Source organism: Pocillopora verrucosa, chromosome 2, assembly GCF_036669915.1.
Source record: "Pocillopora verrucosa isolate sample1 chromosome 2, ASM3666991v2, whole genome shotgun sequence".
Lineage (NCBI taxonomy): Eukaryota > Metazoa > Cnidaria > Anthozoa > Scleractinia > Pocilloporidae > Pocillopora > Pocillopora verrucosa.
The window spans coordinates 1,347,849-1,369,620 of record NC_089313.1 but is presented as its reverse complement, the minus strand read 5'-3'; the positions used below and the strand labels follow the sequence as shown (position 1 = coordinate 1,369,620).

Below are 21,772 nucleotides of genomic sequence, written 5' to 3'. Positions count from 1 at the left end.
TTGCGGTTAAAGAGCTCTAAAATTATTATTAGCCTGTGAGTACATCCTGGTTATTTGCGCTAAGGCACGAGCGCCTTTTAGCCCGCTAGTAAGTTAAACGCCATGTGCAATACGAGAGAGAGAGGTCCATTGTATAGGATCTGGAATCTTTGACCTTTCGCCGGCTAGCGTGGCTTAAGGCTTCAAACTTACTGTAACCCATTTTGGGCTAATGATGAGGCCCTGACCGTAGGCTAGAAAAGGATGCGATCGATAAAAGAAACAAGAGCCCGTTATGGGGTATTACCACGCGCAGCTGAACAATGATGCAAAGAATTAACTGCATATACACTCTCATGAAAGGCCTATTCATCAGTTCCCCGATAATAGCTTGATTTATCCGACCACATATGTTCTGAACTGTCAATATTGTCACGGAATGGTTTCGCTCCCACGAATCAAGTTTTAACGGAAGTTCAGCTGTCAACTATCTTTATTCCGATCTCCATTTAATGGGTATATCTGATAATTTAAAAGTAACATTTCATTCAGCGATTGAAAACTCTCCAAAGCGCCAATTCCAGCACATGGCGCCCACGAGACCAAATCGTCTTCCTATGTTGTTGACGGTTACAACGAATTGCAATAACGAAATGCCAAAATTCACACGATCAACATCAATAATAACAAAGCCATTTTCTAAGTCCTTTTCGTAGGTGATTATCTCTCTTTCAAATTACAGAGAAAAAATGGGATCCTTTAAAATCGTGCGCTGAATTCACAAACTCTCGCAGCTGGACACCTTATTAACCGTGCCTTCCGTCACGAAAGTATAAATCTGACAATGGATCTAAAATCTGTGAAAAGTTTCAATCGCTTAGGAGCAAAGCAATGCTATAATTTCTCAAAACGAGAAAAATCTTTGTTGGTACATTACCCATCCATGTTCTCATGCGGAAAAGCATGACGCAACGAGCTCCGTGATTTTCTTATTTCCGGTCGTTCTTTCCCTCTTTCGCTTTTGTATCATGTATTTTTATCGAGTGTTTTGATTGGTTTATCTCGCTCAGGTTATCTAAACCCGCACTCTAATTGGTGGAGACGAACAAAAACCTAGCTTGCTGTCACGTGTGTCGTGAAAACAAATTTCCAAAACAAATTGATCTGCGACAGAAAATCTTTACTGCGCTGAAAGAAAATGTGAAAGTAGTGCTTTGGATCAGGCGTAATTTATCCGACCAACCGCTGTTGATATTTCTGGCTGAGACGTACTCGTGTTTCCTAGAATTGAAGTTTACGGACAACGTTCAGTTGGGTGTAGAATTCTTCATTTTGGAAACATTATTTCGTGTTAGGAGAGCTCTCTTTCGTTTCCTTCGCCATTATGGTTAAAACGTTTCAAGCGTATCTCCCTCACTGCCATAGAACCTATAGCTGTATTCACTGTCGGGCTCATCTGGCAAACCACGACGAACTTATTTCTAAGGTAGGTGCAATATCTTTATCAAAATTAATTGACTTATACGTTTGAAGAGATGATCGTTCGTGGTTCATGACAACAACACAACCATATTGATTCAATTCATTTTATTTTCAGTCGTTCCAAGGTAGTCAAGGGCGGGCGTACTTGTTCAATAAAGTGTGAGTATAATTTTATGGTAGTTTCATTTTCAATTTATGGTGTGGGAAGCGAATTTCGTCTCTGATTATCCTTGACGATTTTTTTCCGCAGAGTGAACGTCGGCTGCGGTCCAGCTGAAGAGCGAGTTTTGTTGACAGGACTGCACGCAGTTGCCGACATTTATTGCGAGTGCTGTAAAACCACCTTGGGTTGGAAATACGTGAGTATAACTCTTCGAATTTAATTTTTTTCTTTCGCTTTTGCCGAATCCGCCATGTTATTTTGCATCAAATTTCCGCTCGATAGTATTGCGTGGGTTTTGCGCGGGATCGAAGCAAAACAACTCTAATATGCAAATTTTGCCAGGTTGAAAACATGACAGCAACTAATGTCTCTGAACGAGTGGTCTAATCATGGCTGCATTTTATCTTTACTTTCCCCCCAGGAACATGCCTTTGAGAACAGCCAAAAGTATAAGGAAGGAAAGTTCATCATCGAAATGGCCCATATGATCAAAGACAATGGATGGGAATAGGCAAATAATAAAATAGGACCTACCACAGTGGACTAAAAATTTTTTATAAGCCCTGTGGGCAGACTTTGGATTTTGTACAGAGATTATGTTTTATTCATAATGTTGAAAGAGCTTTTATACCTAAACAAAACCATACAGATATTCTGGTTTACGAACAGAACAACTGAGACCTCTTTCGTAAAGAAATCGTGGTCATTTTCTCTGTAAGTAGAAGAAATTGCTCATCTCGGGGTCTGTCTTGCGCATATTGCGCTGGTAGGTATCTCGTGAACGTCATGAGCTTCCCCTAAGCTTGTAACGAGAAAGCTTGTATAGTTAAAGTCGTTAATATACTTGAAATCTTGTAAATATGAAAATCATATTGTAGGACATGTTTTATTTGACTTGTGTGCCGAGGAAGACAATATTAAAATTGTTTGGGTTGGTACAAATTTATGTACATTGACTAATTCATCTTCGAAAGATGTTTGATATTCTTACGGACAAGGAAATCATACAGCGATTGATTTATTATCCGTTAACAAACCAAATCGGACAAATTTGAGTGAGGTTTTTCTTTTTTATCGGCCTCATTCTCGTTTTGATTGCGTATCCACGAACTTTATCGCTTTCCTTTAAATACGACAGCGCTTTTTGTTTTAGTAACTAAAGATTTAAAGCAGATTGTTATAGGCTTAGCATTTGCATAATGTTGATATTTAATGCTATCATTTTCTAGAAGAAACGAAATTGAAATCGAATCCTTCATCTTCAGGCAATATAGAAAGGTTGTAGATTTATGAAGTCGCTAGAGCGGAAGGTGGAATGTTTTCATATTTTCAGGAAAATCGCTCGAAATATTGTTCATGGTAATTTGACAAATCTTCTGTTGGAAAATAATAACTGCAGTTGTGTCTTGGATCGAATTTCCAGCGAATTTCGGCATTGAATGTGGACATGCACTCTCGAAAGGAAAATTATGCCGCTTTCAGTTCGCAACCCTCTTATAACTGTTGAAAACAACATTTACCCAACAGGAGGAAAGGACAGGACGGGACGGGCTGAAAAACAGTTTGTTTTATCAAACCGCTCAAGGATTAATCCCGTTTTCGTTAATAGACTAACAGTACAACGGTGATTACAGTTTCATTCCAGCCAGCAGGCATGCCGAGCGAACACGTTTTTCAAAATACTCAATGAATTATTTATTCAGGGTTCAAAAACTACGTGATGTAAACAGAAAACGCTTAGCAATGCAATACATCTTAAGATGCTGCTTCCGGAAACTTCATACACTTCTTCAGACTCTTAAGGGTGAGTAAGGAGTGAGACGGCCCGATATTTCATCGAACACGTTCAAAGGAACTGGTCTCTAGGCAAACAACAACAGTTGTTCAAAATGATAGTGAATAGAGGATGAGAGAAAAGGAATTATTTTAAAAAAAATTAAAAAGTTTTGAATCCATCAGGAACTTATTTAGCTTCTCTCTCTGGTTAAAAGCAAGCATAAGAAATGAAATAAAGTAATGTCAAATTGAATCTAAGGTGATCTAACGATAGAAATCGGTTCTATACCCCCGATTTGAACAGGTGGGTTCCCTGAAGCAACTTCCGTTGTCACGCTGAAGTGGCTATTGGTCTATGACTTCCGGTTGGGAACATCAACCTTTCGTGCCGTGTTTCCCTTTCGTTTCAAGCCGCCAGAGTAGGATTTCATCACGAAAAGAAAGGACCATCCGCCGAAAGTCAATACTATGTGTATGCAAGGAAACTGTACAAATGACTATGCATGGAAATCATGAGTAGAACTGAATTCAATGCGTTTCAATACCTTTTCCCCTCAGGATATAATATTTTCCGCTCTATAAAAAGCTGCCGGAAAACTTTTGTCCGGGACTTATACCTATATTACGGTTCACTGATTTGAATTGATAGGTCAAGTGAAAAATCACTTAGATAGTGGACCTACTCACGTACGATGCAATCCCTTGACCCGTAAAGAAAAGAAACATCTTCGCGACCCTCCCCTCCCTCTTTCATCATTCCGATGAAGAGCTCTTGAAGGTTGTCACAGCCCTTGATAAATAATCATGGGGGAACTTTCGCTTTATGTTTTCCTACTTTTTTAAACTACAGTTGTGGTTATCATTTGCGTTTGAATTCAAGTTGCATTAGACGACATGGACAGAGGAAACAGTTTTGCTGATTAAAATTAAGGTATCCATTCCAATTTTGCGAAAACGTGACACGCCTCGCTGACATCCTTGAGTTCCTGATTTCGCAAATTTTGATCTTTTATTAAGTTATGTTTTCACACACAATATTTTGGCTAAATATAGCCTTGATCATGACTGAAATGTTTTGAACATCGAAAGAAGAGTTCATAATATTGAGAGCAACTATATATAATCGTCCTTCACCTTATTTTATTGGCTAAACAGATGAAAGGAGCGGGCTTCACTCTACATGATGTGATTTTTCACATATTTTAAATTTCAAACCTTTAAAAAGGTTACAACAGGACCACATCGTCACAAGTTTTAATTTGATTTTTATGCATTCGAATTATTCTCAGAGAGATGGTTTGGGATAAGCAAGCAACGGGTCTGTGTTCCTTGTGAAAATTTTCGCGCTTTCTCTTTGAGAAACTAAATCCTTACCCATTCATCTTTAAAATTATTTTTAAAACGGTTTTATGATGATCTTTCGACTTTATAAGTGATCTTTCGCAGACTCCGTGGTCTTCAGGTCCCTGGCTCCTTGAACCAGTTTGTATTGACCTTGTACCTTGCTCATCGTAAAGGTACTAAATAAGGTTATTTTTCTGAAATGATAAAAAGGCCAAGAATTTTTAACTCATCCGTCTAATTACTAAATAACTCAATATTGGCGACTATCATTTATCTCGAAGTTGCCACCCAGCCACGATCTACTCATAAATATACCACCTTAATTCCCTTGAAAGTTTGGGGGAGCAAATTAAGTGATTAACATGTAATTTCTCCTCGTAATATCCTCACAATATTCAGCAAACAGGTAATGAGAATACTAAAAAATATCAGGTAGAAGTTTCCATTGTGATCTAACAACAAATTGCAACTAATTTATAAAGACACGTGTAAAATGGTCAAAGAACTAGATTATCGTGGTACATTGTAGCTCTGAACTGAAATGGAGAACTGTAAGGTCCTATTATAAACCCTACAATCATTCCCTCTTTCTCACGTCTTTTCCGTATTTCTTTCTTATACTTTCACTTGTTATAAAAGAAAACAAATGAAAAAAAAAGTTGATAAAAAATTAAGTCTCCCGATTAACTACGGCTCAGCTAACTACTGAATCGTGAGCGTTCGAGCGGCTCTCTCTGATCGTGAATGCCAGTTTCTAAGGAGTTCCACGCTAGTATTTCCAGTAGCCAAGTAATAGGTTTGAGATAAAACTCTCGTCAGTCTGTCTTCTACATAAAATTTGATTTCCATCGAATTCAGTCAAAACGATTGTTGGAATATTATGCAATTAGCGGATAGAGCTCCTAAAACGGATAAAAACGTGACTATGCGTATTGTGTTCCGATCGTTTTTCTTTCGAATATACAACATAAAAGATATTCATACTTTAGAAATTAAGTCATTTGTATATTTTGGGAATGATCAATATATGGCCACGTTTTTTTATCACACGTTTCATAGGAGCTGACATATATGCAGGGGATCGACACTTACTTTTCTTCCCTTACTCCGAAAAAGCAAAATTGTAAGTTATCTTGAGTCGCGGTCCGCATAGAAATACAAGCCTTAGATATATAAGGGTCAGCCTTTAACAACTTCTGCTGTACTATTTTCGTTTGCGTAACAATCGCCAGTTTTTTCCGCTCTTCACCACTGATTGAGAACAGGCTAACAATCCGTGAAGACAGTCAACCGCAACGTGATTAGCTAATATTCATATGCATGAGCGCTGTTCTAAAATCCTGAAAAACCAATTAGAGGAAAGTTTATTATTGTCAGTACTTCTTATCACCTCAAACTGCTATATTTTTTAATCGCATTATCAACATTTTCCTGAAAATACCGAACAGCTAAAAGAATTTTGAGGGAATTTAATTTAGGATGACTGAATTTATTTGGCGCTTTGTGGGAACAAATTTATGCGGCTTGAGAAGACTAAAATTTCAACCAAGAACTGATTATTGTGATTTTCTGCTAAAGGGGCAGAAATTCAAAATGTTCAAATTTTCCATCTTGATGAATCGTACAAAGAGGAGCTATGACTGTAGACGATTCATAGATTAAAATTTCGAGTAAGTCCAAATAACGACAGCCTTTTGAATCGCATGAAGAGATTCCTTTTCCCATTTTTCAGGGGCGTTCTACTGTGCGAAATTTTTTTTCGACGGAAATTCTACCTGCGGATCAAAGGCAATCCGAAAAATGGTTTAAAATTAAAACCCACTAAATATTTTTGCAAGTTAAACTGAAGATATTATTGATACAGAAGAAAATGAAGACCTTTTCGATACTAAGTGCTTCGTACTTTGCAAAAATAAAAGGGCAAACTCTCTGAACTAATTCTTACTGACAGGGCATACTCACTTGTGTGATTGGCCACAAGAGGTCTAAGGGATGAGTCCAAACGCAGCCATCCTCGGAGACCCAAGGGTTCGTCAGTCGATTTCTTGTAAGGGTAAAGGGGCTCTTCTGTTGGTCTCTCAGGATGAATCTCGTCGTTCTTTGAACTATGTTACGATCACCTCACATACTTATTTTGAGCAATATTGTGTCAGCGGTCTTATCTTTAATAGAAACAAAGAACAGCTGGAGCTACCGAGTACAGCGTGACAAAACCTACGATTGAAATTGGATCTGAGAAAAAAAATCATTTATTTGAATTCTCAACTTTCTTGAAGGTATAAGGGGAGACTCTACGATAAATATCCATGTTGCTACTGCCAACGCATGCACTTCATTTCCGGTTTGTGCCCGAGGAACCACTCTGTCATTCAGAATAAAGGCCCGGTTTGTTCCACCAAGAAATGGATCAAGGGATATTGATCTATTGTTATCAGGTATGCATAGCAAGTAGCTGTGAACCGTAGCAACTACGCCAGCTAAATTAGTAATGTGACTCAAAACTGTTTTGCACTTCCTTCTACGAATATTAATCGATATGGCGGATCTCTGCGCAAGGAAACTTACGAAAGAGTCGGTAGGTTTTGCTACAGCAATATAGAACAAAAAAAGTTAGTACAGTCAGTTCAAAGTTATTATCATGTTTACAAAGATTGTTCAAGTGTCCGGCAAACTAAAAAGTTGCTACCAGAGACTGCTATGAGAGAAACATTCAGTTTTGACACATGATCAGCGTATATAAAAAGCTTAAACAAGACCGGAGGAATTGTAATAAAAGGATGCTGGTTGAGATTGTGCCCACTGCAGAAACAGTGTACTGAAAGTTTTTACAATTAAATTAGAACTTGTTGATGCAGGCTCGTATGCAAAACAACTTATGTCAGTTGTATGTTAAGTGGCGGTTACGGTCAATTGTTCCGATGGTTTTGACATAACATGACCATCTTAATTTCTGCAAAAGCGTATAATTGAAGTGGTATACGAAAATGGCCTTTTTTTAGGTTATTTCTTGAGCATAAGAGCAATTAACTGTTTTTCAAAAATTATAAAATAATTGTGACATTACTATGAGGGTAGCAAAGATGGTTCCCAATTTTGGTTCCATGCCAAAATCTTAGAAAAATTCAAGGGTGATGTGTATTTCAACCAATATTTCACAGGTCACAGATTTAGAAGGGAAAATTCAAATCTCACCTTTCCTTTCCTTTCTGTAAAATTCAAATGTCACATAGTAATTGTGCGCTTACTGGTAGTTGTGAGTCACTTGTCAACCCTTTGCTGCCCTCTTCTATGATTATTTAGCAATAAATTCTTTCAATTGGTAGAATGCAGCAATATTACTCAAGGAGGGAAAGAACAATGACCGCTTTGCTACCCATCCCACCCCTCAAAAATTGCGATGGTACCTTCTAGCACATTCACGGTATTTCTACGTTTTGGAGCTGACGGCTGCATTGTTTCTTCTTGCCTTGGGACTCACTGAAAAACCTCCAGCACTAAAGGCTAATAATTTGAGTCTTCCAGTGGAGGTAAGTGTACACTCAGCTCTAGGCAGAGGTGTTAAGGGAGTGTTTTGAAAAAAGGAGTGGAGGTGAGACAGGGTCAGAGAGGGGGGTGGGTGGAATAGGAGTTACCTGCTGAAGCCAAAGGCTAAGGCAGATAACATAGACATGAGGTTTGATCTTTCATGATATCATGCAAAAACCATATTCAATAATTGTTTTATTTTCATTTTTTTCAACAATCTACAAAAGAAGACACTTTTCTCTGAGTTTTCAAAAGTTTGAGAACACCACATGGATGAGTGGCTTGGAAACTAGAGAGACTTTGAATTTGACATGATAACCCAATATCTGCTGCAGATATTGGGTTATTATGTCAACTTCACATGCTATTGTATACTGAATGTGTTTTTATAGGGTTAACTTAATCCAAACCAAGTCTAATGTATAATAATGTTGATTGACCACCATAAAGAGTTTCTAAAGATGAAATTTCCAGTGCTAGCCCTTCATCAGAGCAGAAGTGTGATCCTGATGTAGAAAATTATTATGAGGAGATGAGGAGATGGAGATTTTACCAAGGCAATTTTATACTGGGAAAGTATCTCCTGTTTGAGGGACTTAAACTAAGGCCCTTCTACCTCCCCCACCCACTCTCCTTTACTGATGCCGATTACACTTGTGATTATAATGCAGTTTTATTTTCCAGTAAATGCAAAATAATTAAGCTCTAAGTTGTGTTGTAACATGATGTCCTTAAGTATAGAGAGATTGATTCTATATCTGGTCAAGAAGTAAATTGTTCAGTATCAATTTATGATTGAAGTAGCAGTTTTACTGAACAATTAAGAGAGTTTATTACTTCCCAAGAGTAAATGATATATGTAAGATTAATCATTTGATGTTATAAATTACAATAATGAACATTCAATACTGTTTACCAGGTTCATGCAGCCTTGGAGGTTCTCTCACTGATGATTGTCTTTGCTGGACTTGCTGTAAAACTGAAGTGGCAGGGAGTAAAACTTTTCTTCACCCATAAGAGAACCCTTCTCAAGGTACATTACAGTGCTACTTTGGTACATGCAATAATTTTCCATCACAAAGGGTTGATATAGGACTTTTCAAGTGAAAGTATAAAAAAAATGAAGCCAAATTAATTACAGAGACAATCAGATTAATGAAAAAGAAATTAATAGAAGCTGATCAGGGCTTGAAATGAAAACAACCAGAATGCTCAGAGGATGGAAAAATGTGCACAAGCTATCACACTGCAATTGGTTGAGGTTTTAAATCTAGTTGGTTGAGAAGGTAGTAGAAGTTTTCTGGACCAATCACCAAGTGAGTGAATGTAATCTTGGATTTTTTAAACACTTGATTCAAATTTCTCTATCTGGACAAACTGGGTGTGGATGTTTAGCAAGAGAAAGAGAAGATTTGAGACTCAATGAGAACACTGTATAAAAATGACAGGGATTCTTACCATCTAGAACCTCCTAAATATTACAGATCAATATGGGTCTGGCTTATGCTTTTACACTTGCTAAAATGCCAATTCAATAAATGTATTAATTCAGTTCAAATGTTTCACCTACCATCAGGTTTTTATCTGGTGCGTGGTATTTATAGAAGCCATTGTGGTGCTGGTGAGAAGGGAGAATCATTTTCGAGTAACAAGATCTCTGCGCCCACTGTTTCTCATTGATACACATTACTGTTTTGGGGTGAGAAGGTTAGTCTCATTCTGTAGTTAAAATTGAAGGTAAAATTTTCACTGTGATTTGTGTAAATAAATTTGTTGTTTATTGCTCCAACCTCGAGTACTGACAGGATCCAAAAATCTCTCCTAGTAGAATTTTCCTACCAAATTCATGATCTATGGTGAATTAACACCAATCTCAAAGACAGATGTAAGGGAAGGGATCAGGTTTAGGGTTCACTGTTCAAGGGCTTAGATCAGATTATCTTGGGGATCATCCTATTGTGAGTACACCTCCCAATCAGGGGAAACAGAGCCGTAACATATCCTGATAAATTAAACAAGAGACATCAGCCTTGTGTCTAAGGAACTTTTGGACAATTCTAAAATAAAGGTCAGATGACAGTAAAGCAGTAAAATGATGAAGCAGAAGATGACAATGATGGCCACGAGTAGTTTATGATGCCCCCCAACCACTGACCACACCTCAGCAGAGTGCTGGGAGTGGTTCTATCAATTGAAGATGTTGGCAGCACAATATCTTTGGCTGTTTTGAACTTTTACCTTATGAAATGAATGTAATCACTTCCAGATGTAAAAATGAGATTCATGCATTTTTTTTGTTTTTAAATTTTAGGGTTCTAAGACAGATTTTACTTTCACTTCCTCCAATCCTGGACATGCTCTTTCTGCTGTTTTTTATCATGGTAATCTTTGCTATGTTAGGTAAGAAATGAGGGAAAATTGTCATAGAGAAATCAGTTGTTAGCTTTTATGTTGTTCATTAAAAAAAATGATATATGAAAAGGTACTGGTTACCAATTGAAATTCAATTAGTGTTATAACTCCATCAATTCCTAAATTAAATGATTTCTGGAGAATAGTTATCTTGTAATGTAGATTAAAGAATTGTTTTTCTGGTTCACTGATCGTTCTAGAGTTGAAGAGACATTTGGCTCAGGTGTGATCCATCAATTCTTTTAGCTTTGTGTTATGAAACAATGTTTCACTCACAGTTCCTGCAATGGGGCAGATGCTGACATCAATTGAATCTAACAACATGCGTCAGAGCATTGTTTTATATTGATGGAACCTCCAAGTGTCTATTGAATCTCAATTCATATATTAAACTTGAAAGCTTGTAAAATCTGGAAAACAATTAATTGAAATAGGCCATTACTATACAGTATACACTGATGGAAATGTCCTAAACTTGAACATGCAGGGCATGTATACAGATAAATCAAAACAACACAAATATCCTGAGCAAAACAGAACTACCTTTGATTGTACACATTGTGGTATATAAATACAAAAATAAACAAGATGACATACCTCTTTCCCCGTTCTATTACTTGACTAATATTCTGACAATCCTTCAATTTATCTTCACTGACTATACTTGTAACTCACACGTGTCTCATGGCTGAATGAAACATAATGCAGACAATTTGAAAGTCTGTCACACAAAACAAAAGAGTATTGAAAGTCATGCAAATAACTGAAAATAGCCTTTGTTACAGTTTCCTTCTTGCTTGCAGGGTTTTACCTGTTTTCTGACAATGAAAAGGATGAGGTAATTTTAATTAGTTACTAAACCTATTTATTAAACATGTTGACACATCTGATGGACCAATTTTCTTTTTCACCATCACACCTCACTCGCATGCTAGATTATTCAATTAAAGAAAAGTTCACTGCTTATTGGCTTCTAGTCTTTCCAAGGACTTCTATTTAATTCAGTCTCTTTTTGCAAAATTAGTTTTTCAGCAGCTTCTGGAGAAGCTTCATCAGCTTATTTGTGTTACTTACAACAGCAAAGTAGGTGAAATTTAATTGTTATTTATAAGTTAAACAAGAATGATTTTAGGTCATTGAAATATTCGCACTCTTATTAATTACACTAAATTTGTGAATTCTGTTCTACAGTTATCCTGATGTAATGATGCCAGCATATAACAGATCACGATGGTCGGTTATCTACTTTGTTGTTTACATTGCAATTGTTCTTTACTTTCTCATGAATCTGGTAAGGTTTCAAACAACTACAATGCATGAATTGTAACACAGATATGCACCACAGTATTGCTTATATTAATATTTCCACTGGTTTCAACCAATCTGGCAAGTCACTTGACTCTGATGATGACTTCTGCTCAGGTTGTTGAATGTCAGTCACTATAACCAACAACACTCTGAGTCCTCTTAGGACTACTCTCACCTGGACAATCAGACTACATGGTCATTTACTGTGTATGGCAATTACCACCCAGTTTTCTTGACCTGTTTCTTTTAACCTTTTAACCCCCAAGACTAGGATCTAATTTCTCCATAAATGATATATCAATCCCATATATCATCCCTGAATCAAATTAAGGGCGTTAGAATAAAGGAAATGATTGTGAGGTCAAGAAGCTCTTGATAATTATGTGAATTCTCCCTGTAAGTACCTTAGAAAATGTATAGAGAACTTGCAAATTAATGTTAGGGTGGAAAGTTATGGGTTGACCTTTCACACTGAGAAGTACCTGATGAAATTAATTTCTACCAACAATATCTCTACATTGTCAAACAGACAGGAGATAAGAACATAAACAATTAGAGAAAATTATTAATCAGGAGATATCTTTTCATGTTAGTCGCCAGACCATAAGTCACTCAGTACTTTATCATGACAAAAAGTTTTGTAATTTTTTTTCCAAATTTTGGCCCTAACCAAAATTAATTGCATATAGCCCATGGTAAAAATATAATGTTTTCCTGCTTTGACATTGCAGCTGTTGGCTGTGGTTTATGATACCTTTACAAACATTGAAAAGGATAAGTTTAGAAAACTCTTTCTGCATAAAAGGTAAGAATTTCTGTGGCAGTTGAAATTTGGCTAGTGTCTGCAACCTGATGGTTTTAGTTATTATATGGGAATTTTAACTACCCCATAATGTGACTTCAATTCCAGTCACAATATTTCTTTCTTTTCCCTCTATTCTCCTTCTCGAGGGTCCAGGTAAGGGAGGAAGGAAAGATCGTAAGAATCTGACTTACTTCAGAGTACAAAAAGTTTCTCAGACTTACTGCAGTGTTTGTTAAAGTCTTGACTGGTTGTTCTATTTTCTTTAAGGCATGCTGTAAGACAAGCTTACAAACTTCTCTGTAGTGAACATGTAAGTTGTTGATATGTTAGTAATGTATCAGTTTTTTATTAATAATTTACTGGTCAGTCAGTCTGTCAGTTAAATATGTCGTTTTCTGTTTGCCAGTGGAGCAGACAGCCAGGAGACAAGAACCAGTATGCCATCAGTCAGTCAGTCAGTCAGTCAGTCAGGAATTAGGTTGTCAATCTATTGGTTTGTCAGTTTGTCTGAGTTAGTCAATACCCAATGTATTAATTCACTGAAATAGTCCACTTTGAAATAACTATTGTGTTAAACTAATTATGACAACTAAGGTCTTGATTGAAGGCAGGGTCATTTATGTGTCACTAACAAACTTCCTGTTACAACAAAATTAATTTACTTACAAGATAAGATAATCTACACTTTTTTCAATAGCCTCCACATTGGATCCCATGGGAAACTTTTAAAGGCTTGATGTCATTTTATAAACCCAAAAAGAGTAAGTGCTTTGATTTATTTCTGGCTTATATGTAAAAAATGTGCTCAAAGTGTTTATTACTTTTTATAGGTTCACAGTAAATGATAATATTTTGAATATTATTATCAACAGTCAGTCAATAAGAGCCTGGATTAGTCCCATATCTTACTCACGCACTATTGTTGTGGTTTAAATGTTTTAAAGAATATTATTAAGGTCATTAATCTAAAGATTGTTACTTTTCCAATAGCTGATGTCGAGAAATATCTTGTTTTCAAGTCACTAAATAAAAGTAACACTGGAAAATTAAGGTAATGTTCTTTTTCAAAAATGCATTATTTGTAGGTTTTTCTAAAGATTTGGCTTATCGGTAATTGTAGTTTAAAATTTAATTGCTTTCTACATCTGGTACCATTGTGGCTTGACTGTGACTCCATATTTATACTAACTTGCAGTTATCAACTTTTATTTTAGCCTGGATGAATTTTACAATGTTTTTGAAAACAGTGAGATGAGGTGGAAGCGGGTATGTATCTATTATTTTATCCAAAGAAATTGAAGAACATTTTGAAAAACACAATTTTTAAAACCTGCTAAAACTGCTGTGAAAATCGTGTTATGATTTATCTCACATGGTTACTGTTGTTGTTTTCTTAAAGGTAACAGAACATTACAATCAGTGGTTTAGCTGTTTCAGGTCATGTACCTGTTTGTACCGCATACTCAAAGGCAAGATGTAATATCCATGTTCAGTGTACTTGAATCGTCTTTTTTAGGGCGGTATTCGAATTGAGTGTCGTAAAACCAAAACCAGATTAGCGACAACCGCTAATGAGAAGACAGGAAAATACTTTAAGAGCCAATGAGAACTCAAAGTGAATACAAGCAAACTGCCCAAAGCGCGGGAAAACGCGGGTGACCATGTCGCGATTGGTTTTAGTTTTGAATCTGATTGGTTGAGGAAGTAATGGTAGTATTCTGGACCAATCACCAAACGAAAGAAAGCAAAACCAAAGCAATTCCGATTTACTTTCGACACTCCATTCAAAATTGCTATATAAGTGGGAATTAATTGTCCAACCAAGACAGGGAGGATAACGACTGTGTAAACACTTATTTTTACCTCTGGTTCCTTTGGCCTTGGATAGCTTCACAATTACATCTCTCTTTTGAAAAATGGAGAATTGTGAGCAGTTGGCAGAAAGTTATTCATTAAAACTTTTCTGACATGGAATTCTCTTAAATCTCATCCACTTCTAGTGGCCTATTTGACAATCTTTTCAAAAAAATTATTCTTGAACTTTTTTAAAGTTGAAAGTCTTTTTCTGTATATCTCCCCGGATTTTTAAGGGACGTTTTGTTTGTAACACTTTGTGGGCTTGTTAAGAAATATCCTTGAACATTTTAAACCTACAGGATCATTCGTAATTCACTGAAAACATAGAAAATAGTTCAAATTAATATTCTTAGAAAAGTTTCGAGAATGCTTGGAAAGTGAACGATTTGTTTTGGCCAGTCCAATATTCAGCATGGTTAAAAAGCTTCTTCCGCTTGATTGGTATAGTTTCTAAACCTTAATTTCGTGCCAAATGCCAACTAATGATTATACTCTTATCGGAACTTAGATGTGTAAATTCGTCTAGATACAAAAGTTTCATTTCTTTTCACAGGTATTCGCTGGCTCATATCACAGAAAGCTTTTGAGTTCGTCATCTGTAAGTCTTCAGTTTTGAATCTTTGCTGCTAAATTGTAGAATTGCATTTCACTCGAAATTAGCAAATCCACTCACACTTTGAAATATTGTCTTGTAATTTCAAGAAATTTCAAGAGTTGAAACAAAGAAATTAGCTCATTTGTTTTTAGAGGCCGTGTCGTAATAGCACTACTTCAAAGCTTCATTCAACCTACGAACAAACATTTATTGGCCTTGAACTCCGCTTTCAGGTCATGCTTTGTTAGTCTTCATAATACAATTAGATCAATTTCTGCTTTGAATAATCGTCTTTAAAATTTTCTTCTTTTACAGATGGAATTATTATTGCAAATGGGATTTCAGTTGTTGTGGATATCATTGTGTTTTCCAGTAAGTTATTTTCTTTTCTTTGATTTTAAGCTTATCGAATTATGTCGTCAAAGAATCTGTTTAGAACTGAAGTGTCTCATTACACAACGCAATGAGGCGGCGACTTATCAAAACTAGATTTTTCTTGATCGGCCATGTGACTATTACCAAAAGCGGGAAAAATGCCCATGAACAAGCCGCGGCGCGTGTTGGGTTGGCCTCTGATGGCTAAAATAGTGGCGTGAGTATTAAGAGCCAATTAGAAAACGCGGGGCACTTACCCAAATAAAGAAATTCTGCGCATCCGTGCATAGATGATATTTGTTCTGACCGAAAAATGTGTTGAGCGTTCCATGCGAAAGATTTTATTTACTCTTTATTTGCAGACACTCCTCAAAATGAAAGGCAAAAGAAGATAAGAGAGCTCCATTGGTACCATATAGTCTTCATTTGTAGTGAGTTGATTCATCAGTGTCACATGTTTTTTTATTCCTAAAAATTTTTTATTTCTGATACGATGCATAGCTCGATTAATCTTTATTGAAGTTTTTTGGTTGGTTTCGTATTGGACTTAAAATATTTGGGCTGTTTTTTACGACTCATGGAGATTTCCTTGAACTTAAATATCCATGTAGTTATGAGGATTTCCTTCAGATATTCACAATGTAACTTTAATATTTCCAGTTTATGCAGTAGAAGCCTCGCTCAAACTCCTTGGTCTTGGTTTCAGGAAATATTTCCTGTCTGGCTGGAATATGTGAGTATTCAAGAACGGAGTTTAAGTTGTGCTTTCTTGTGTTACAGTTTAGGCTATCGTTTCTGACTTTGTAGATTCTGACTTGCAACCAACTTTTGCTCAGCGCGGCGCAGTTGCTGAAACTCTGAACAACCGTGAATATCAACACTGGTTGCTTTTTGCACGGTGCACTACTATGTGTAGTAAGTAAACAGGCATTAAAAGGATAGATACATTGCAGTTGTTTGTTTGTTTGTTTGTTTTGTGGGAAAAAACTTTGAAATATGGCAACTGTTATTTACAGCGCCAGCTGTTAGCAAAAGAAAGTAGAAATGTTTTAGAAGAGTTTCCCCCGTTTTCAAAGTAGCTTTTTAATAATCTGGGATTAATAGTCGGTATCTGAGCAACTGTACATGTGCACCTACCCCTCCCCTAACCCAACATTAACCTTAGCTCAGTTGTTATCAGTTGACTGTTGTCGGGTTAGGGGAGGGGTGGGTGTGCAGTTACTCGATTACTGACATTGATCCATTAACTGTCTTATTGTGAACTAAACGCTTCTATGGTTACGCTATCTTACAGATTCGACTTCTTTGTAACTGTGGCTGGTTTTATTGGTGCAGTGTCAGCATCCTTCAGTTTTATCGTCTGTTTGAGACCCTTGAGACTTTTGCTGTAAGTATTCAGTTCTTTTAAAAAATCTTATTGAGTTCTTCATGTTACTAAAGCAATTAATATTCCTTGCAGACTTTTTAAATTGAAAGAAAGATACCGTGACTTGTTTGAGACAATAGGTGTCTTGTTACCTCGAATGGCCAGGTAATACAATCTCTGTTTTAGTGGAATTGTTCACTGCCAGGTAGGCGTGGCACTGTTGCTTAAAGTTTATTCATGGCTGAGCGTGAGAATGATATTTTTCACGCAACGTCTTCTACTTTGCTAATGCGATTTGCTAACGTCACCCAAGCACTAACGTTACTCACAAGAAACGATTTTTCTCCCAGGGTTGCCGTCGTCATTCTGTTGATGTACTACTCGTTTGGAATCATTGGAATAGAATGCTTCTCTGGACTTGAACTAAAGGATTGTTGTGTGTAAGTATTCTCCTTTCTAATAACAGTCTTTCATCGAATATTTTTTCACATGGATCGAGCGGAACTGATGGGTCAGAGAGGGAGGAGTGAATTCCTCTAAAATTCTTTATAAGTAGTCTCTCAAACTAATGATTGTGCACCGAAACGACCGCATGAAGACCAAGCTCGATCTAATGTTCCGCGTGAAAGTGATATAATGCGAGTCGATCAAGTTAAGGCTAATTTGGTGTGCGAACATTAGGGGAAGTAGTATTCCGCATATGTTTGAAACCAGAAATAGCTCAAGTGGAATCGACGCACCCCACCCAATAACCAGTCTGTCCTTCTCTTTCCCTTCATTATCTTTTGGATGGTCTCAGTCCAGCCACAAATCACCCTTAGCTCGGAGGTTAAAAGTCTTACGAACTAGTTGTCTGGAAGATCGTTTGGTCGAATCCCAGTTGAAGCGCTGAACATTTGTTTCTCTCCAGTATGTGTCGGTCACCGACTCAACAGCCTCGTCTTTCCTACCATTTTATTTTATTTTGCACACTATCATGCGGAACAGGCGTTTCTTGGACACATTTAAGTCGAGCAGTAATTTTCCGGTTGTGCAGCGGAAGCAGTCGCCCTTGTTGCTCGCCTCTCTTGAGAAATGCACCAAAATCCTCTAGCGTTTTAGGACCTACTGATACATGGGTTGGACGTTGGACGTTATGAGTTAAATGTTGCTATTCCTGAATGTATCTCATCTCTAATTGTCTTTTTTTATTATTATTTTGCACAGAAACACTTCGTGGGAAGGAGAATACAAGGAGGGTGGCTATTATTATTTAAACAACTTCAATGATTTGCTACATTCATACGGTAAGCGCCTTGAAACTGTTTCTGGTTAAATTATTATTGCAAATAGGGAAGAACCACAAGCGAAGCGCTTTTTTTATTAACGAACAAAAGATATCCAGTCTAAAGATGACTAGTTTCTGTGTTATAGGCAGTTAAACCACACTGAGGGAGACCCCACGCGTACGCTCATTTTCCGCCGTTTTCTCAAGTCCGTTCTTCATTCGATCCTCCCCGAGAGGGGGATCGGGGTGGAGTGAGCGCAGATTCATTTCCCGAAAAACGGCAGGTAATCGAGCGTACCCTCTGTCGCTATCACCCCGGTACTACCAAAGACCTCTTTTCACCCTTCAAATGTAAAACGTCTGTAAACATCTGCTAATTGGCGTACACTTATCATAACTCACAGAAATTACCCATCATGAGCTATATTTTGATGAATGGGCCTTTTACGGATGCGCGGGTGATTAAGAATTCAAAACCTTTTTCCAACTCACCCACCAACCCAACTCTCCTTTCCGCCCCATGCTTGCAATTTTCTCAAATTCATTTAAATGACCGCCTGTCCATTGGAGAGTTTCATCACATCGTACATAACCGTTTTTATTACGTTTCTCTGTAGTGACTTTGTTCGAGTTGACAGTGGTAAACAACTGGTTTATAATAATGGTAAGAAAACGGGATTGCTTGTTTTAGTGTTCCACTCGCTTAGTGAGTGCACGCGATCCCTGTGCATCATTTAAGTTGTATTCAACTGGTGTGGTGGAGTTATTTGCTTGTTTTGTGCAACTTCTGGATTAGTTTTTTCCTTTTCACAATCAGCTTTCTTTTCCTATTTATTGATAGGAAGGGTTAGTTTACCTGACATCAGACTGGGCCAGAGTATTCTTTATGTCATTTTACATTGTCACAATGGTAGGTCTTAAAATCACCGATTATCATAGTTACACAAGTTTTTAGACAAAGATCTGCATACTTAGGCTTTTGAAATAGCCTCGGGGGAAGGGGTACTTAAGTCAATGTTTGCTGGGTGTGTGTCGCTGTCCTCTCAGAACCTTTACCCCATTATAGACTGTTTTGTGGCCAATTATAGATCCCATCCTAGTCACATTTGAGCCTATGGAAGTTTAGGAGAGCTTCTCTTCAGCGAGTTTCTTAGGCTACCTACCAGGTCCATATGCGACACGCTTCCTAGAAGGAATGCAAAAAGCGCCGTGGAGATAGAAAAACTATAGAATGAAGGGATGACCTTGGTAGATGAGTAAAGAAAGGTCCAAAACGTTTCTGAAACATTTCAGGCGTTGCTAGCTTCTTTTATTTTCTTCTATGTGCTTTTAGAAAAGAACTATTTTGGCATATTTTTACTAGTTCTCGGTAATCAAGTATCCTCTTTTCCTATCTTATTTTGACCAGGTTGTTATGACAATAGTTGTGGCGTTTATCCTAGAAGCCTTTCTCTTCCGGATTGAATACAGAAAAGAACATCCTGCCGACGAGAAAGGTGAAGAGCGTCAGATATTACTGTAATCGAGACTGTTCTGGACCACTCTGCCATAAATAACAACATTGAAATGTTGAAAACGTTCTCCGTTGTCTCTTGTTAATGAATTTCGTATTTCAAAGATCATGTATCTTCGATCGTTAGTGGCGTCACAGACGTTGTACAGCAAAATAAGCCTACGTGGCGTGTGTTACCTTTCAAAATACCATAGAAGAAGGAAAAGGGTTCGCAAAGCGTACACATTATACGAAGTGGCATTAAGTTTTTTGCTTGTCAAGATGGAGAATAGCTGCGCTTAGAGGAAAGTGTGTTCAAAATTGACAAAATGGTTTACGTCTCCACAGAGGATATGAAAATCAGGATGGAAATCATTGTGACCTACGAAGAACTCCTGGCCTTGGGCGAAAGCTATGTGGAAGATCTACAGCCCGATCAGCCCGTAAGAATATCATTATTTCGTAGTCTGTCAGACATTTTCATTCAACTCCCAAGTTTTCTGTTTTTAGGGGAATGTTTCTTGAGTCATGAAACACCACCTCTGTGACTTCAACTCAAATTCCTGACCCGTCAAGGGACCAATCAGAGATCTGCCGCTAACTCACGCGGCAAGCATAGTACATGATTTCCCACTTCGGTAGTATCAAAATGACCGTATATTTATGCTTTCCATTTGCGTAATATTCCGTTCAACAACTGAGCAATAACCTGAAAACTTACAATCTATTATCACTGGTTATCGAAATGAATTACGAGATACCATTCAAGGGTCCCGCAAGACAGCTTCCTATGCTCGTCAGGCACATTGAACCGTTGAGAGACCCATAAGTTATTTTGAACGTATAAACAGGTATCGTTATTTAAGGGTTCTTGTTCATAAATTTTACACTTGTTGGGCTGTAGTATTTTAGTCGATACACTAAGGTCCCAGATGCATAGCGGTCTTTTGTACCGAGGTTTAACTGTTTCAATACAGTTTGAGACTGTTATGTGACTCACGTACACTCGTTTCATTTCACTGCAGGTTCATTACGTAGGAAAACGCCCCAAGACAAAAATGGATTTGAGCGTAAAAATGTACGACGATGAAGTCAAGGTATAAACTTTTCATTGGTCATTAGTTTGTAAATTATTTTGTGGTAAATTAGTCAGTTGTTAACTGATGAATCATTCTGTAGTAAATTAGTCAGTTGTTGATTGTTAAATTACACTGTAGTAAATTAGTCAGACAAGTAATGTTGAAGCGACGAGGTCACGCCATCATTAAGCCCCGTTTTTGTTTTTATTTGTTTGTTTGTTTCTTAACAAAATCTCGTTTATAATTAACCTGTTTCGCTTTTCCTTGTAGGAATGGATAAAAAAGGAAAGGGCCCTCAACATGGGAGAAACTTCAGTGCACGCTTATATAACAGAGGATAAAATGCCCATGTCTTCTACCAACTCTCCTTCATCACCAGTCTCCTCGAATACGTCATCCAATGGTCTTGTGACTGATGAGATAACAATGGGAGAAGTAAACACAGTGTTTGATGAGGAAGAAGTAAATTATGACGCCACCTTTTGAAAATGGGAGCGGGAAAAACTGTTAACCTTCAACAAGAGTTCAACAGATTACTCTATTATGTACATATACTCAGTAAAATAGGCCATAACCATACAATATACACTAATCGAAATGTCCTAAACTCGAACTCGAACTTTTTAAAAGCGATTTGTCTAAAAAAGATATTGATTCTAAACATTTTTTAAATTTTGCAAAATATATTTTTTGAATGTCCCTTTTCGGCTTCCGTGGTTTGAAATATTTTTTGATGTTTTGATGGTTGACCTCAGAAATTCTCTACAGGCTCTAAAGAATACCACATCTGTTCAAGAGGCTCAAAAGCTAATCTCAGATAATAATCTACAAACAGTCTTAGGGCTTGCAGGTACCCATCAGATCTTAAGTAAACAGGAAGACATTTAAAATCATGTTGACAATCTCGACTGCTCATTGGTTTGTAATTGAGAGGGTCCATGCAGTAT

General features: G+C 37.2%; 2 protein-coding genes and 1 long non-coding RNA gene across 4 annotated transcripts; 2 read left to right on the top strand and 1 right to left on the bottom strand.

Annotated features, from left to right (window-relative positions):
• Positions 1-1,141: 1,141 nt before the first annotated feature.
• On the top strand, positions 1,142-2,570 carry LOC131797349 (protein yippee-like 1). Its single transcript, XM_059114962.2, has 4 exons — positions 1,142-1,465; positions 1,577-1,620; positions 1,712-1,820; positions 2,046-2,570. The coding sequence occupies exons 1-4, from the start codon at positions 1,364-1,366 to the stop codon at positions 2,133-2,135; spliced, it is 345 nt and encodes a 114-aa protein (XP_058970945.1). The 5' UTR covers positions 1,142-1,363; the 3' UTR covers positions 2,136-2,570.
• Positions 2,571-4,396: 1,826 nt separating this feature from the next.
• Positions 4,397-6,962, bottom strand: LOC131797378 (uncharacterized). Its single transcript, XR_009341211.2, has 3 exons — positions 6,707-6,962; positions 5,837-6,084; positions 4,397-4,938 (listed from the first exon to the last, which is right to left on the bottom strand). It is a non-coding gene; the product is annotated as an uncharacterized lncRNA (long non-coding RNA).
• A 60-nt stretch (positions 6,963-7,022) lies between these two features.
• LOC131797316 (two pore channel protein 1) lies at positions 7,023-21,718 on the top strand. Of its 2 annotated transcripts, none has more exons than XM_066162784.1 (28): positions 7,023-7,179; positions 8,068-8,271; positions 9,189-9,302; positions 9,846-9,976; positions 10,581-10,669; positions 11,485-11,519; positions 11,706-11,764; positions 11,873-11,972; positions 12,721-12,794; positions 13,062-13,104; positions 13,492-13,555; positions 13,785-13,845; positions 14,009-14,060; positions 14,194-14,263; positions 15,205-15,249; positions 15,562-15,618; positions 15,984-16,052; positions 16,282-16,354; positions 16,916-17,008; positions 17,081-17,152; positions 17,338-17,427; positions 18,194-18,273; positions 18,872-18,918; positions 19,096-19,164; positions 19,663-19,750; positions 20,095-20,189; positions 20,772-20,843; positions 21,096-21,718. In XM_066162784.1, exons 1-28 carry the CDS (start codon positions 7,147-7,149, stop codon positions 21,309-21,311), a joined length of 2,295 nt encoding a protein of 764 aa, XP_066018881.1. In that variant the 5' UTR covers positions 7,023-7,146; the 3' UTR covers positions 21,312-21,718. The 2 variants fall into 2 exon arrangements, with proteins under 2 accessions (XP_066018881.1, XP_066018880.1); XM_066162783.1 differs by having other exon boundaries at positions 7,104-7,319.
• The last annotated feature ends 54 nt before the right edge of the window (positions 21,719-21,772 follow it).

What these genes read in the sequence shown, in the direction of transcription:
- LOC131797316 (XM_066162783.1), top strand. Translation starts at nt 7,281, where the DNA reads ATGGCGGATCTCTGCGCAAGGAAACTTACGAAAGAGTCG. An exon ending in GGATATCATTGTGTTTTCCA is followed by an intron (nt 15,619 to 15,983) that starts GTAAGTTATTTT and finishes CTTTATTTGCAG; the next exon opens with ACACTCCTCAAAATGAAAGG. An exon ending in ACATCCTGCCGACGAGAAAG is followed by an intron (nt 19,751 to 20,094) that starts GTGAAGAGCGTC and finishes ACGTCTCCACAG; the next exon opens with AGGATATGAAAATCAGGATG.
- LOC131797349 (XM_059114962.2), top strand. Translation starts at nt 1,364, where the DNA reads ATGGTTAAAACGTTTCAAGCGTATCTCCCTCACTGCCATAGAACCTAT. An exon ending in ACGACGAACTTATTTCTAAG is followed by an intron (nt 1,466 to 1,576) that starts GTAGGTGCAATA and finishes TTTTATTTTCAG; the next exon opens with TCGTTCCAAGGTAGTCAAGG. An exon ending in GCGTACTTGTTCAATAAAGT is followed by an intron (nt 1,621 to 1,711) that starts GTGAGTATAATT and finishes TTTTTTCCGCAG; the next exon opens with AGTGAACGTCGGCTGCGGTC.